The sequence below is a fragment of the Ylistrum balloti genome, unplaced genomic scaffold, assembly GCF_031769215.1.
Source record: "Ylistrum balloti isolate Yb309-2 unplaced genomic scaffold, AGI_CSIRO_Ybal_v1 Utg369634, whole genome shotgun sequence".
In the NCBI taxonomy this organism is placed as follows: domain Eukaryota; kingdom Metazoa; phylum Mollusca; class Bivalvia; order Pectinida; family Pectinidae; genus Ylistrum; species Ylistrum balloti.
In genome coordinates, this window is record NW_026781898.1 from 184,105 (window position 1) to 199,969 (window position 15,865).

General features: G+C 36.1%; 1 protein-coding gene across 1 annotated transcript in view; it reads left to right on the forward strand.

The window, feature by feature from the left end:
• LOC132552724 (midasin-like) overlaps positions 1-15,865 on the forward strand; it is a 110,249-nt gene that overhangs the window by 72,826 nt on the left and 21,558 nt on the right. Inside the window, exons 73-84 of the mRNA XM_060216920.1 lie at positions 424-528; positions 1,305-1,436; positions 2,464-2,620; positions 2,800-2,849; positions 2,977-3,073; positions 3,459-3,573; positions 4,051-4,156; positions 7,406-7,521; positions 10,173-10,254; positions 10,628-10,819; positions 11,045-11,118; positions 15,523-15,763. Coding sequence (XP_060072903.1) covers positions 424-528; positions 1,305-1,436; positions 2,464-2,620; positions 2,800-2,849; positions 2,977-3,073; positions 3,459-3,573; positions 4,051-4,156; positions 7,406-7,521; positions 10,173-10,254; positions 10,628-10,819; positions 11,045-11,118; positions 15,523-15,763 — 1,467 coding nt within the window. The remainder of the gene's footprint in view (positions 1-423; positions 529-1,304; positions 1,437-2,463; positions 2,621-2,799; positions 2,850-2,976; positions 3,074-3,458; positions 3,574-4,050; positions 4,157-7,405; positions 7,522-10,172; positions 10,255-10,627; positions 10,820-11,044; positions 11,119-15,522; positions 15,764-15,865) is intronic.

Below are 15,865 nucleotides of genomic sequence, written 5' to 3' on the forward strand. Positions count from 1 at the left end.
CTGTACTGAAGGAACTCAAGGTGAGTGATGAGTTTACTAATGTTGTACAGAGGGAACTAGACAGACAGATATCTCCTGTACTGAAGGAACTCAAGGTGAGTGATGAGTTTACTAATGTTGTACAGAGGGAACTAGACAGACAGATATCTCCTGTACTGAAGGAACTCAAGGAGTGATGAGTTTACTAATGTTGTACAGAGGGAACTGAAGGAACTCAAGGTGAGTGATGAGTTTACTGATGTTGTACAGAGGGAACTAGACAGACAGATATCTCCTGTACTGAAGGAACTCAAGGTGAGTGATGAGTTTACTGATGTTTAGAGAGAAAGACTGATGTGTTTAACAGCAGAGATAATCAGGTCTCAGAATAAGGTTTGTATGCTTGTCAATGGTATATGATGAGATATTTGACATGTTGTACAGGGCTTTGTGAAGATAGCGCGGTGGACAGACATGAATTACTGGGCACTGAAGCAGACGACAGAGAAGACACACAGAACTTTACACAAGCATATGAAGTCCTTTAAGGTAATAGTGTAGTAATAATATCTAGGATACTGATTTATCTAAGTGGTTGTGAGGGGATGATGGATTTATAAAATCTTGTACACATTAGTAATATACTTGATACATGAACAATTTACCTGGTAGTCGCCATATCTTGGTATTGCTATTTGTCTGATGGAAGCCATGACTTTTATTTAGAAAATACAAATTTTGGAAATATTGTAAAGTTGATTAGTGAAATCTTCGAATGTCAAAATGAAATACTAATGATATATTTTGTAGTATGATATAGATATGAATAATAGAAAACAGAAAAAGAAGGAAACAGACCATCAGTATCTGTGTATGAATGACTTCACACAGAATTACACAAGTCATTCAAATAGCAAGGCGAACAGACCATCAGTATCTGTGTAGGAATGACTTCACACAGAATTACACAAGTCATTCAAATAGCAAGGCAAACTTAAGAACATATTTGATAAAATACCATAGCAAGTTTTTTCCTAGAATAAACAAATGAACATCACAGTTTAAGTTCCTCTCTGCTAAGATGTAATCCTATTTTGATGATGTAAGTTGATGTCTTGAATTTTCTTAATGATCAAAGTTCAGGTTCAAAGGGTAAAATTTAAAGATTTTGAATTAAAGCAAGTCACATTCCCCAGTTTGAAGTTAGATGTGCCTGCTGTATCATGTTCAAACATAATAATGACAATAGGGGATTTTAGTTTAAGAGCCATTCAGATTTGACTGATGGATGGGATTTATTTTGGATTAATGTGTTTTGTTGAAAGGCTATATTGGAGTTTCCCATCCAAGGTATACTGAAAGAGGGTAGTGCCAATGTGGACAGTGTCATCCAACCATCCTCATGGCTAAACCAACTGTCTGAGGCTGTGTCAAGTATCAAGTTTACACTAACCCTGGTAGGTAATGATATAACAAGGTCAATATCTAGTGGATTTAGTTATGTATCCCAGTCATCGAACAACCATATATATATCTCAAGGTGATTTACCAACCATATCTATATCTCAAGGTCATTTACCAACCATATATATATCTTGAGGTCATTTACCAACCATATATATATCTCAAGGTCATTTACAAGCACTTGTAGTATATATCTCAAGGTCATTTACCAGCAATTTTAGTATATAACTCAAGGTCATTTACAAGCAATTGTAGTATATATCTCAAGGTCATTTACCAGCAATTTTAGTATATATCTCAAGGTCAATTACCAGTGATTGTAGTGTATATCTCAAGGTCATTTATCAAGGTCATTTACCAGCGATTGTAGTATATATCTCAAGGTCATTTACCAGCAATTTTAGTATATATCTCAAGGTCATTTACCAGCTATTGTAGTATATATGTCTCGGGGTCATTTGTAGTATATATCTCAAGGTCATTTACCAACCATTGTATATATCTCAAGATCATTTACCAACCATTGTATATATCTCAAGGTCATTTACCAACCATTTTATATATCTCAAGATCATTTACCAGCTATTGTAGTATATATCTCAGGGTCATTTACCAACCATTGTATATATCTCAAGGTCATTTACCAACCATATATATATCTCAAGGTCATTTACCAGCAATTGTAGTATATATCTCAGGGTCATTTACCAACCATTGTATATATCTCAAGGTCATTTACCAACCATTGTATATATCTCAAGGTCATTTACCAGCAATTGTAGTATATATCTCAATCTCATTTACCAACCGTTGTATATATCTCAATCTCATTTACCAGCTATTGTAGTATTTATATCTTGGGGACATTTACACGCCATGGTAATATTCATTTGAAGGTCAATTACCAGCCATGATAATATATATTTAAAGGTCATTTATCAACCACATTAATAATGACCATCTTGAACTGTTATCACTGGTGTGATTTTGTGTATGATTACATATTTTTTATAATTTCAGCAAAAGACTCCTGATCTACTGACATTCATGTCAGAGGAGTTGTTCCCCTTGCAATGTCGTCTGCTGGCTCTGTGTCACAAAGCAGGCAAACACCTTACAAAGTACACAGCCAGTACTGGGTATACAGACTACATCAGTACTATGGATGAGGCAACTGGTAATAACTTATGCCAAAACTTTATAACCAGTTTATTTCCAGTCTCATTTAGATTTGTAGTGCTCATAATTTTTTAGCTTTTATGAAACTAGCTATGTGTGATTGACTTGAGTAAATTTGTATTGGAATATGGTATGGTAATAAGTCAGATCATAGCTTACAGTTCACTTTGTTTTCAGGTGAAATCATTAAGACAATACAAGAACTACAGTCCCTTGAAGTGGATCAGGTAAGAAGTGTTAATTATGTTAAAAATCAGTAATCTATGTGTTTTATTGATAATCTGTGATTATTTCTGTGTAATACTAATGACGAAGTATGTCATTACATTTTGTATAAATAATTCCTGCCCACAGTCAGCAGAGAAAGACAAGCAGAAGGCAGAAGCCAAACACATCCACCAAAAGAAAAGGAAAGCTTTGGCAGATCTGTTCAAACATCTTACATTTATAGGTCAGTCACATATCACAGCAAATCAGTTTTTGTTAATCAGTCTTTATTATGTATTGTAAATGTATGTATATCACTTCATTGATCACCTTATCTGGCTGAATGAATCAATGGAGGCTATGAAGTCTGTATTTGTCCATTGTCTGTCCATCATTTTTAACTTTTAACAACTTCTTTTCATGAACCATCAAGCAAATTTTAACCAAATTTTGGTAGGTGATATATAACATTAGTGTTGATTCACAATTATTATGCCGACTTTTTTATAGCCCCATTAGGAGTATCAATAGGCTATTACATCTCAGGAGATATCAATCTGATGGTTTTTTATTGATAACAATATATGTTTTCTTGCTTGCGATGGAATCATGTGAAAATCTTTGTTCAGGTTTGTCCTACAGGAAAGGTTTGGTGCTGATGAATAAGATGGAGAGCCAGAATGAGGCTCTGATGGTGCCACCTGTTAATATATCTGCGTTGGTGCAACAGAACACTCACCTGCAGTAAGCATCAAGATATTTTCCTTTATGTTCTTAAATTTTCATCTTTAACATAAAATAATATATTTGATTCTATGGTGTGGGTATGCTATTTGCCAGAAGCAAACTTGTAGTCAGCATGTTGCATTCAAGTAAGGTAGTTTGTCTGTCTCTCTGAATCGGTTGGTTTTTCCCAGACTGGAAAGTGATGTTACTGTGTGTGCACAAATGGCACACAATTAAGTCACTCTGTAAACTGGAAGAATCTGCTGGTCAGAATTAAGTTTGTTTTATAAATTTTCACTCAATTTAATCAGGAGCCAGTCTTCATTGCTAATAATGTTTGTATTATATCATCTTAATAATTGCTTATTTACAAAAAGATATTTTCCTCTTTTCATGTTACATTTGACTGCTGAATGGAAACATATAACCCAATGAAATAGGTGAATGTGAATTTAGGTATGCAAATATCCAAGTTTGAACTAATATTAATTTCAGGTTAGGAGAGGCTATGTCTGTGCTGGGAGAAGGCTGTGGTCACTATTACAACAGATGTATAGCAAGGAAAGTCCGCTTTATGGTCGCACTTCAGACACCCTCAAATGTGAGTACGATAAGAGTTACAAACAGCTATATTCAGGAAAATCTGCTTTATATCCATGCTCAAGGAGCTCGGAGTAGGAAACATGACTGCTGGAATCTATTGTTTGTAGGAGCTCTGAGTAGGAAACATTGACTGCTGTAATCTTGTGTTTGTAGGAGCTCGGAGTAGGTAACATTGACTGTCATAATCTTGTGTTTGTAGGAGCTCGGAGTAGAAAAAATTGACTGCTAGAATCTTGTGTTTGTAGGAGCTCAGAGTAGGAAAAATTGACTGCTAGAATCTTGTGTTTGTAGGAGCTCAGAGTAGAAAAAATTGACTGCTAGAATCTTGTGTTTGTAGGAGCTCAGAGTAGGAAAAATTGACTGCTAGAATTTTGTGTTTGTAGGAGCTCGGAGTTGGAAACATTGACTATTATAATCTTGTGTTTGTAGGAGCTCGGAGTAGGTAACATTGACTATCATAATCTTGTGTTTGTAGGAGCTCGGAGTAGGTAACATTGACTATCATAATCTTGTGTTTGTAGGAGCTCAGAGTAGGTAACGTTGACTGCTAGAATCTTGTGTTTGTAGGAGCTCGGAGTAGGAAAAATTGACTGCTAGAATTTTGTGTTTGTAGGAGCTCAGAGTGGGAAACATTGACTGCTAGAATTTTGTGTTTGTAGGAGCTCGGAGTAGGAAAAATTGACTGCTAGAATTTTGTGTTTGTAGGAGCTCGGAGTAGGAAAAATTGACTGCTGTAATCTTGTATTTGTAGGAGCTCAGTGTAGGTAACATTGACTGCTGTAATCTTGTGTTTGTAGGAGCTCAGTGTAGGTAACATTGACTATCATAATCTTGTGTTTGTAGGAGCTCGGAGTAGGTAACATTGACTATCATAATCTTGTGTTTGTAGGAGCTCAGAGTAGGAAACATTGACTGCTAGAATTTTGTGTTTGTAGGAGCTCGGAGTAGGTAACATTGACTGCTAGAATCTTGTGTTTGTAGGAGCTCGGAGAAGGTAACATTGACTATCATAATTTTGTGTTTGTAGGAGCTCAGAGTAGGTAACGTTGACTGCTAGAATCTTGTGTTTGTAGGAGCTCAGAGTAGGAAACATTGACTGCTAGAATCTTGTGTTTGTAGGAGCTCAGAGTAGGAAAAATTGACTGCTAGAATCTTGTGTTTGTAGGAGCTCGGAGTAGGTAACATTGACTGCTAGAATTTTGTGTTTGTAGGAGCTCGGAGTAGGTAACATTGACTATCATAATCTTGTGTTTGTAGGAGCTCAGAGTAGGAAACATTGACTGCTAGAATCTTGTGTTTGTAGGAGCTCAGAGTAGGAAAAATTGACTGCTGTAATCTTGTGTTTGTAGGAGCTCGGAGTAGAAAAAATTGACTGCTAGAATCTTGTGTTTGTAGGAGCTCGGAGTAGGTAACATTGACTGTCATAATCTTGCGTTTGTAGGAGCTCAGAGTAGGAAAAATTGACTGCTAGAATCTTGTGTTTGTAGGAGCTCAGGTAGGTAACATTGACTGCCATAATCTTGCGTTTGTAGGAGCTCGGAGTAGGAAACATTGACTGCTAGAATTTTGTGTTTGTAGGAGCTCGGAGTAGGAAAAATTGACTGCTAGAATCTTGTGTTTGTAGGAGCTCGGAGAAGGTAACATTGACTGCTAGAATCTTGTGTTTGTAGGAGCTCGGAGTAGGTAACGTTGACTATCATAATCTTGTGTTTGTAGGAGCTCAGAGTAGGTAACATTGACTATCATAATCTTGTGTTTGTAGGAGCTCAGAGTAGGTAACGTTGACTGCCATAATCTTGTGTTTGTAGGAGCTCGGAGTAGGTAACATTGACTATTATAATCTTGTGTTTGTAGGAGCTCAGAGTAGGAAACATTGACTGCTAGAATTTTGTGTTTGTAGGAGCTCGGGTAGGTAACATTGACTGCCATAATCTTGTGTTTGTAGGAGCTCAGAGTAGGTAACGTTGACTGCTAGAATTTTGTGTTTGTAGGAGCTCAGAGTAGGTAACGTTGACTGCTAGAATTTTGTGTTTGTAGGAGCTCAGAGTAGGAAAAATTGACTGCTAGAATCTTGTGTTTGTAGGAGCTCGGAGAAGGTAACATTGACTGCTAGAATCTTGTGTTTGTAGGAGCTCAGAGTAGGAAAAATTGACTGCTAGAATCTTGTGTTTGTAGGAGCTCAGGTAGGTAACATTGACTGCCATAATCTTGTGTTTGTAGGAGCTCGGAGAAGGTAACATTGACTGCTAGAATCTTGTGTTTGTAGGAGCTCAGAGTAGGAAACATTGACTGCTAGAATTTTGTGTTTGTAGGAGCTCGGAGTAGGAAAAATTGACTGCTAGAATCTTGTGTTTGTAGGAGCTCGGAGAAGGTAACATTGACTGCTAGAATCTTGTGTTTGTAGGAGCTCAGAGTAGGAAACATTGACTGCTAGAATTTTGTGTTTGTAGGAGCTCGGAGTAGGAAAAATTGACTGCTAGAATCTTGTGTTTGTAGGAGCTCGGAGAAGGTAACATTGACTGCTAGAACCTTGTGTTTTAAGGAGCTCAGAGTAGGAAAAATTGACTGCTAGAATCTTGTGTTTGTAGGAGCTCGGGTAGGTAACATTGACTGCCATAATCTTGTGTTTGTAGGAGCTCAGAGTAGGTAACGTTGACTGCCATAATCTTGTGTTTGTAGGAGCTCGGGTAGGTAACATTGACTGCCATAATCTTGTGTTTGTAGGAGCTCGGAGTAGGTAACGTTGACTGCCATAATCTTGTGTTTGTAGGAGCTCGGGTAGGTAACATTGACTGCCATAATCTTGTGTTTGTAGGAGCTCGGAGTAGGTAACGTTGACTGCCATAATCTTGTGTTTGTAGGAGCTCGGAGTAGGAAAAATTGACTGCTAGAATCTTGTGTTTGTAGGAGCTCGGAGAAGGTAACATTGACTGCTAGAACCTTGTGTTTTAAGGAGCTCAGAGTAGGAAAAATTGACTGCTAGAATCTTGTGTTTGTAGGAGCTCGGGTAGGTAACATTGACTGCCATAATCTTGTGTTTGTATGAGCTCAGAGTAGGTAACGTTGACTGCCATACTCTTGTGTTTGTAGGAGCTCGTGTAGGTAACATTGACTGCCATAATCTTGTGTTTGAAAGTTGACTGCCATAATCTTGGTTTTGTGATTTTTAGGTAACATTGCTGCCATAATCTTGTGTTTGTAGGAGCTCGGGTAGGTAACATTGACTGCCATAATCTTGTGTTTTAAGGAGCTCGGAGTAGGAAACATTGACCGCTGTAAAGGATTTACAGAGAACTTGTTTGACATGCTGATCCGTCAGTACCGAAGTCTATCCAACATCAGTGAAAGTTTCTGCCATCTCAGGTTTGTGATTTTTAGCGTACATGGCCCAAAGGGTCAAGTGAGGTTATGCCATACTGTCCTGCGTCCGTCAACTTTTCATTTAAACAATTTCTCCTGAAATACAGAATGGCATAGTGTTATCATATTTGGCTTGAAGGTTCCTTTGATGAAGCCCAACAAAGTTTGCAAAAAGAAATTACCTTGATCCATATTCAAGGTCACAGAGGTGAAATGTGATAAAATCTTTAAGCAAATTCTTTCAAAATACCGGAAGGCCTAGGATCATTATATATGCCTAGAAGGTTCCTTTGATGAAGCCCAACAATGTTTGCAAAAAGAAATGACCTTGACCCATATTCAAGGTCACAGTGGTCAATTGTGTTAAACTTGGAACATATGCACAGATATAGTACTGTTGGTCATAAAGATCCAGGTGAGCGATACACGCCCTCTGGGCCTGCTGTATTATCTCACATGTGAAAATGTATCAGCCGTCGTGAATCTTATACAATTCCTAAATCTATATCATAGGATTTTATAGCTGGTGGTGATTATTTTGAAAACTGTAAAATCATTGATCTTCATTGATGACTTATTTTCGTTGTATTTGTGGGTAATCTAAATCCACAAATTCACATGTCCATGTAATGATAAACAGATAAAACCTTACATGGATTATAGTAGTTATGAATTTGTTATACAAGAGGTATTCACAAAATCATGTACTATCAAAAATGTATATTGTTTGAAAACCATGAAATTTGTATGATTTTGTAGTAAAAGAAATCCATAACTTTTTAGTCAGAATTTAATTTGAAGTCCCAGTTCTTTGTAGCTATTTGTTACTTTACTACCGATGAAGGGAAGGTGTGAACGTTTCAAGTACTGTAGTACTGAACAAAGTATTGATAGTATTGTACTGAAGTACTTCACCAATCGAATTCCTTAAATTTATGCAACAAGCTCTCTGATTGGCAGAGCCAAGTCTAGATCGATTGTGGGTGGAGCCAGGTGAAAAAATACTGTGCAGACATCGGCATTTTACAAACACTCGACTGTCGCGAGAGGTTAATTGGAAGAGTCCAAGTCACAGGTGGCTTCAGATCAGACCTAATTGGGTTGTCCCATTTGTTTCGTTCTACACCCAATGATACCTTGCTTTTCCATCGATGGTACAACGAGAAAACGAAAGTTACTCAGTACTAAACTAATTTACGTACAAAATATATATCAACAGGTTAGATCACTGGGACCGGAGAATTCATAACATCTTAACAGTGAATATAGTCATATAGTCATTCTGTACTAGTTTTATTTATTTATTTATTTATTTGAAAGGGAGGGGGGGGGGGAGGGTTGGCTCAAAATATTTCGGTGTAAGCCCAAGCTCTATTATATGTAACAAAGAATTACGATTTACCTGGGACCTCCTGATATATGCCGATAATTCATACTGCATTAAAAAATAAAGGAATTCTGTGGTCCCATATATTTTTTATTTTATTTTTTATCTTTCCATCGAAAATTATACATATCCGCAACATGTGAAAAAACTTTGAAGTTGGTTGGGCGGAATATCTAGAGCATTTACTACTGCAAGTTCCAGAAATTCTGACACAAGTCGGGTATTTGCCCGAAGCCTCTGTCTCATGACATTGAATACATATTCAGTTACGTTGTATTCCGGGGAATAAGGTGGCTGAAAAACCAGGGACACGCCATATTCTTTCAGCATATTTCTTAAAATGCGCTCTCCCTGTCTATGGTGATGGAATCCACAATTATCCATCACAACCACATCGCCTTGTACAAAAACAGGATTCCCCATATCGTTCGTATCGGACATAATTTCGTCTAAGAAAATTTTGCGTACTGTTGCCGTCGTCGGACATTTTTCCAGCGATTACTTAGTAATTGTTATGTAACTGATAGTGTACATTAACTCCGCCTACCGGAACAAATTGGGTGTCAGATCAACTATTCAGGTTGTCTAAACTCCGCCCCCGACCAATCACAGAGGTCGTTGTATACTTGACTCGATTATTTGAATACTTCAATACAATAGTATCAATACTTTGTTCAATACTATAGTAAGTGTGTCGTTCACACCTTCCCTTCATCGGTAGTAATAAGTAGTCAATAAATCTTCAATATTTTCTTAATTATTCAGTTCTGCATTTAAAATTTCATTATGCTAAACTTTTAAATGATTATCAGAAGAGTGAAATCTGATAGACATTGTTATTTATCAGTTGTATAGATTACAGTCCTAGCTAATGTCAAAAGTAAATTCCTAAAGTAAAGCACAGAGAAATCAAACAGATACTTAGATAATCTAAAAACATGGTCACCTTGGGATATCGCATCAGCTGTCATCACTGTTCATATTTATTGTTGGTAGTAAAATGAACAACATGATGCCTACCGCTGCTTTAAGCCAGGTGTAATGTGTTAGCCACAATGCTTATTACAGATTACATCTGGGCGTAGACATTTTAAACACTTTAGTTATCACATTTTCTTCTGATAAATGACACATGATATTACATTATTTTTACTACACAATGTAAGTATATATGATTCGTGTGGTTTTAGATGTACTTTATTTAACGTCCTCTCAATGTATTGAAATTTCAGTGAAATTTTGGGGTGTTTTATATTGTACGTTGCAGTGAGTTAACCTCTGTGTTGACCAGACTAGATGACGATGGGAGTCGACCACAGCCCCCAGTTCAGCAAACGACCGACTGGATAGTAAGTCTTATGCCCAGGTTACCTCTAATCAAACATGTCTTATTTCCTGTATCTCTTTAAAACAAAACAACACTCAGTAGACATTGTGTAATAGCAGTATAAGTGTCCCTCCATTTGGTTTCATTTGTTCATAAAGTGATTTAGATCTTTGTAACTTTTACAGAAGATACAGCTAATTTTACAATAAGTTATAAAGCATTTTGACAACTTTTCAGAAGCTTGAATTTTGAATACAAAGATATATTCTAAATAAACCACTTCATTTGAAAAATAATACTTGTTCTTTGTATTTCTTTTCTTAAAACTCTACCAATTAATTGTTTTCAAACTTTCACAATTATGATTGGTTTTAAATTATTTTTAACTCTTATAGGCTCGGATAAAGGCTATGTTGGTTACAGTACTTGAGGGTGTGACACAGTTTGAAGCTCTCCTAAATTGCTGCCCTTCTTCTGGAAATGGGCCATCCCCACACCCTTCACCTTTCCCCTCCTCACAGCTGTCACAAATGGCACTAGTTTGCCATGGTGACCAGATCTGGAGTGAGGCATCCAATAGGGTCAAGGTCAGTATTTAGTCAAGTCAAAGTCACTTTCCTAAAACACTCATAATATGTTATTCATTTATTTATTTATTTGTGCAATTATTAACGAGGAAAGTGAATATGTCATTTTAAAGCATTTTAATGTTACATGTGTATGATAAGATGTTAATTAATTCCTAATGGATTGGAGAAATTGTTTTTGATATACTATTGGCTTTTTATGGGTTTTTTTTCATGAAATTGTAGAAAATCCTCTGTAATACGAAGGACATCCAGAATAAAATGCTAAGTGTGACAGATGGCGCTGGAATACTGATCTGGTAAAGTGTACACTAGTTATGATGTATATACTGTTAGTGTGACTGTAAATAGTGGATAAGTGTTACAATAAAGATGTATGTCTTTAATATGTGTAGAAGTAAAGGGTTCACCCTAATAATCTCAGCTAGTGGCAATCAGCCCTTTACCTTGTTGTAGTACATGCATTAAGATAACCTTGTGCTTAACAGTGTATTGAATACTGATAGACAAAATGTGTATAAAACATATTCTATGATTAAGAGTTCACATTCAGCTCTGTATAAACATGCTTGTACGTTAGTCACATTGAGTAATCATTGTTGTTGGTACATTTACATATAATGCACAATACATGTACAAGTAATGTCATTGTCATCAACTTATATCTGAAAATCATACCAAAGGTAGAATTCACTGAGTATACACTGAAAATCAGTTAGATTGCTTATTCTTAAACTAGGATAATGAAAATTAACACTAGGAGAATGTGTAGTGTAAGGTCCTTGACCACACAAAGCAATTGCCTTTCATACCACTGATAGGAAATTCACTGAGTATACACTGAAAATCATACACACAGATAGGAAATTCACTGAGTATACACTGAAAATCATACCACAGATAGGAAATTCACTGAGTATACACTGAAAATCATACCACAGATACAATTCACTGAGTATACACTGAAAATCATACCACAGATAGAATTCACTGAGTATACACTGAAAATCATACCACAGATAGGAAATTCACTGAGTATACACTGAAAATCATACCACAGATACAATTCACTGAGTATACACTGAAAATCATACCACAGATAGGAAATTCACTGAGTATACACTGAAAATCATACCACTGATAGGAAATTCACTGAGTATACACTGAAAATCATACTGATAGGAAATTCACTGTATACACTGAAAATAGGAAATTCACTGAGTATACACTGAAAATCATACCACTGATAGGAAATTCACTGAGTACACACTGAAAATCACACCACTGAGTATACACTGAAAATCATACCACAGATAGGAAATTCACTGAGTATACACTGAAAATCATACCACTGATAGGAAATTCACTGAGTATACACTGAAAATCATACCACTGATAGGAAATTCACTGAGTATACACTGAAAATCATACCACAGATAGAATTCACTGAGTATACACTGAAAATCATACCACAGATAGGAAATTCACTGAGTATACACTGAAAATCATACCACAGATAGAATTCACTGAGTATACACTGAAAATCATACCACAGATAATTCACTGAGTATACACTGAAAATCACAGATAAAATTCACTGAGTATACACTGAAAATCATACCACAGATAGGAAATTCACTGAGTAATTCACACTGAAAATCATACCACTGATAGGAAATTCACTGAGTATACACTGAAAATCATACCACAGATAGAATTCACTGAGTATACACTGAAAATCATACCACAGATAGAATTCACTGAGTATACACTGAAAATCATACCACAGATAGGAAATTCACTGAGTATACACTGAAAATCATACCACAGATAGGAAATTCACTGAGTATACACTGAAAATCATACCACAGATAGTATACACTGAAATTCACTGAGTATACACTGAAAATCATACCACAGATAGGAAATTCACTGAGTATACACTGAAAATCATACCACAGATAGGAAATTCACTGAGTATACACTGAAAATCATACCACAGATAGGAAATTCACTGAGTATACACTGAAAATCATACCACTGATAGGAAATTCACTGAGTATACAATTCACTGAGTATACACTGAAAATCATACCACAGATACAATTCACTGAGTATACACTGAAAATCATACCACAGATAGGAAATTCACTGAGTATACACTGAAAATCATACCACTGATAGGAAATTCACTGAGTATACACTGAAAATCATACCACAGATAGATACAATTCACTGAGTATACACTGAAAATCATACCACAGATCGGAAATTCACTGAGTATACACTGAAAATCATACCACAGATAGGAAATTCACTGAGTATACACTGAAAATCATACCACAGATAGGAAATTCACTGAGTATACACTGAAAATCACACCACAGATAGAATTCACTGAGTATACACTGAAAATCATACCACAGATAGGAAATTCACTGAGTATACACTGAAAATCATACCACTGATAGGAAATTCACTGAGTATACACTGAAAATCATACCACAGATAGAATTCACTGAGTATACACTGAAAATCATACCACAGATAGGAAATTCACTGAGTATACACTGAAAATCATACCACAGATAGGAAATTCACTGAGTATACACTGAAAATCATACCACAGATAGGAAATTCACTGAGTATACACTGAAAATCATACCACTGATAGGAAATTCACTGAGTATACACTGAAAATCATACCACAGATAGAATTCACTGAGTATACACTGAAAATCATACCACTGATAGAATTCACTGAGTATACACTGAAAATCATACCACAGATAGAATTCACTGAGTATACACTGAAAATCATACCACTGATAGGAAATTCACTGAGTATACACTGAAAATCATACCACAGATACAATTCACTGAGTATACACTGAAAATCATACCACAGATCGGAAATTCACTGAGTATACACTGAAAATCATACCACAGATAGGAAATTCACTGAGTACACACTGAAAATCATACTGATAGGAAATTCACTGAGTATACACTGAAAACACTGATAGGAAATTCACTGAGTACACACTGAAAATCACACCACACATAGAATTCACTGAGTATACACTGAAAATCATACCACAGATAGGAAATTCACTGAGTATACACTGAAAATCATACCACAGATAGAAATTCAATGAGTATAGTATACACTGAAAATCATACCACAGATAGGAAATTCACTGAGTATACACTGAAAATCATACCACAGATAGAATTCACTGAGTATACACTGAAAATCATACCACAGATAGGAAATTCACTGAGTATACACTGAAAATCATATTCACAGATACTGAAAATCATACCACAATTCACTGAGTATACACTGAAAATCATACCACAGATAGGAAATTCACTGAGTATACACTGAAAATCACACCACAGATGGAATTCACTGAGTATACACTGAAAATCATACCACAGATAGGAAATTCACTGAGTATACACTGAAAATCATACCACAGATAGGAAATTCACTGAGTACACACTGAAAATCATACCACAGATAGGAAATTCACTGAGTATACACTGAAAATCATACCACAGATAGGAAATTCACTGAGTATACACTGGATAAATTCACTGAGTATACACTGAAAATCATACCACAGATACAATTCACTGAGTATACACTGAAAATCATACCACAGATAGGAAATTCACTGAGTATACACTGAAAATCATACCACAGATAGGAAATTCACTGAGTATACACTGAAAATCATACCACAGATAGAATTCACTGAGTATACACTGAAAATCATACCCGTGATAGGAAATTCACTGAGTATACACTGAAAATCATACCACAGATAGAATTCACTGAGTATACACTGAAAATCATACCACAGAGATAGTATACACTGAAAATCAAATTCACTGAGTATACACTGAAAATCATACCACTGATAGGAAATTCACTGAGTATACACTGAAAATCATACCACAGATAGGAAATTCACTGAGTATACACTGAAAATCATACCACTGATAGGAAATTCACTGAGTATACACTGAAAATCATACCACAGATAGGAAATTCACTGAGTATACACTGAAAATCATACCACTGATAGGAAATTCACTGAGTATACACTGAAAATCATACCACTGATAGAGTATACACTGAAATTCACTGAGTATACACTGAAAATCATACCACAGATAGAATTCACTGAGTATACACTGAAAATCATACCACAGATAGAATTCACTGAGTATACACTGAAAATCATACCACAGATAGAATTCACTGAGTATACACTGAAAATCATACCACTGATAGGAAATTCACTGAGTATACACTGAAAATCATACCACTGATAGGAAATTCACTGAGTATACACTGAAAATCATACCACTGATAGGAAATTCACTGAGTATACACTGAAAAACATACCACTGATAGGAAATTCACTGAGTATTGCAATAAGCTGCCCTATTCCTTCTCAGTAAAGTTAGTGTTGACTGGAACTCCAGCACACCTGGCTAGGGAAACATCAGTGTGTTTAGTTACAAGAATGAGGAATTGTAAAGAGAAAGTGATGAATTTTAAGGTAAGGTTTCCTTGTGTATCTTCCTATATTAAAGATACCAAGAGATATACAATAGGCAGAGATGTGCATTTGTTGGTTGTTTGGAGATCTGTTGTATCAGTTAAATATATAAACATGATAATGACTTTGTCAACAGATTGGAAATGACCTCAAGGAGTTGCTGAACCAGCTGTCAGTGTTGTGGAACTCAGAGACTGGGCGTGCCTGTAGCTCCCTCTGTGGACAGATGCTAGTGCGATGTCTGCCCCTGATTCAGCACTTCCTGTCAATTGCTCAATACAACTTCCTCCATCAGTTGGCCATCACCAGGACCACAGGCAAGCTGCTGTCCACTCTGCTGGGGGTCTTCACAGAACTGACAACAAATGTAAGATATGATGATATCTTTGGGACTCTTCAAATGTGTCAAATAAAATTCGGCTATTATTCAGAAAAAATTGAGGTCAAGATGGTCTTTTCATAACGATAA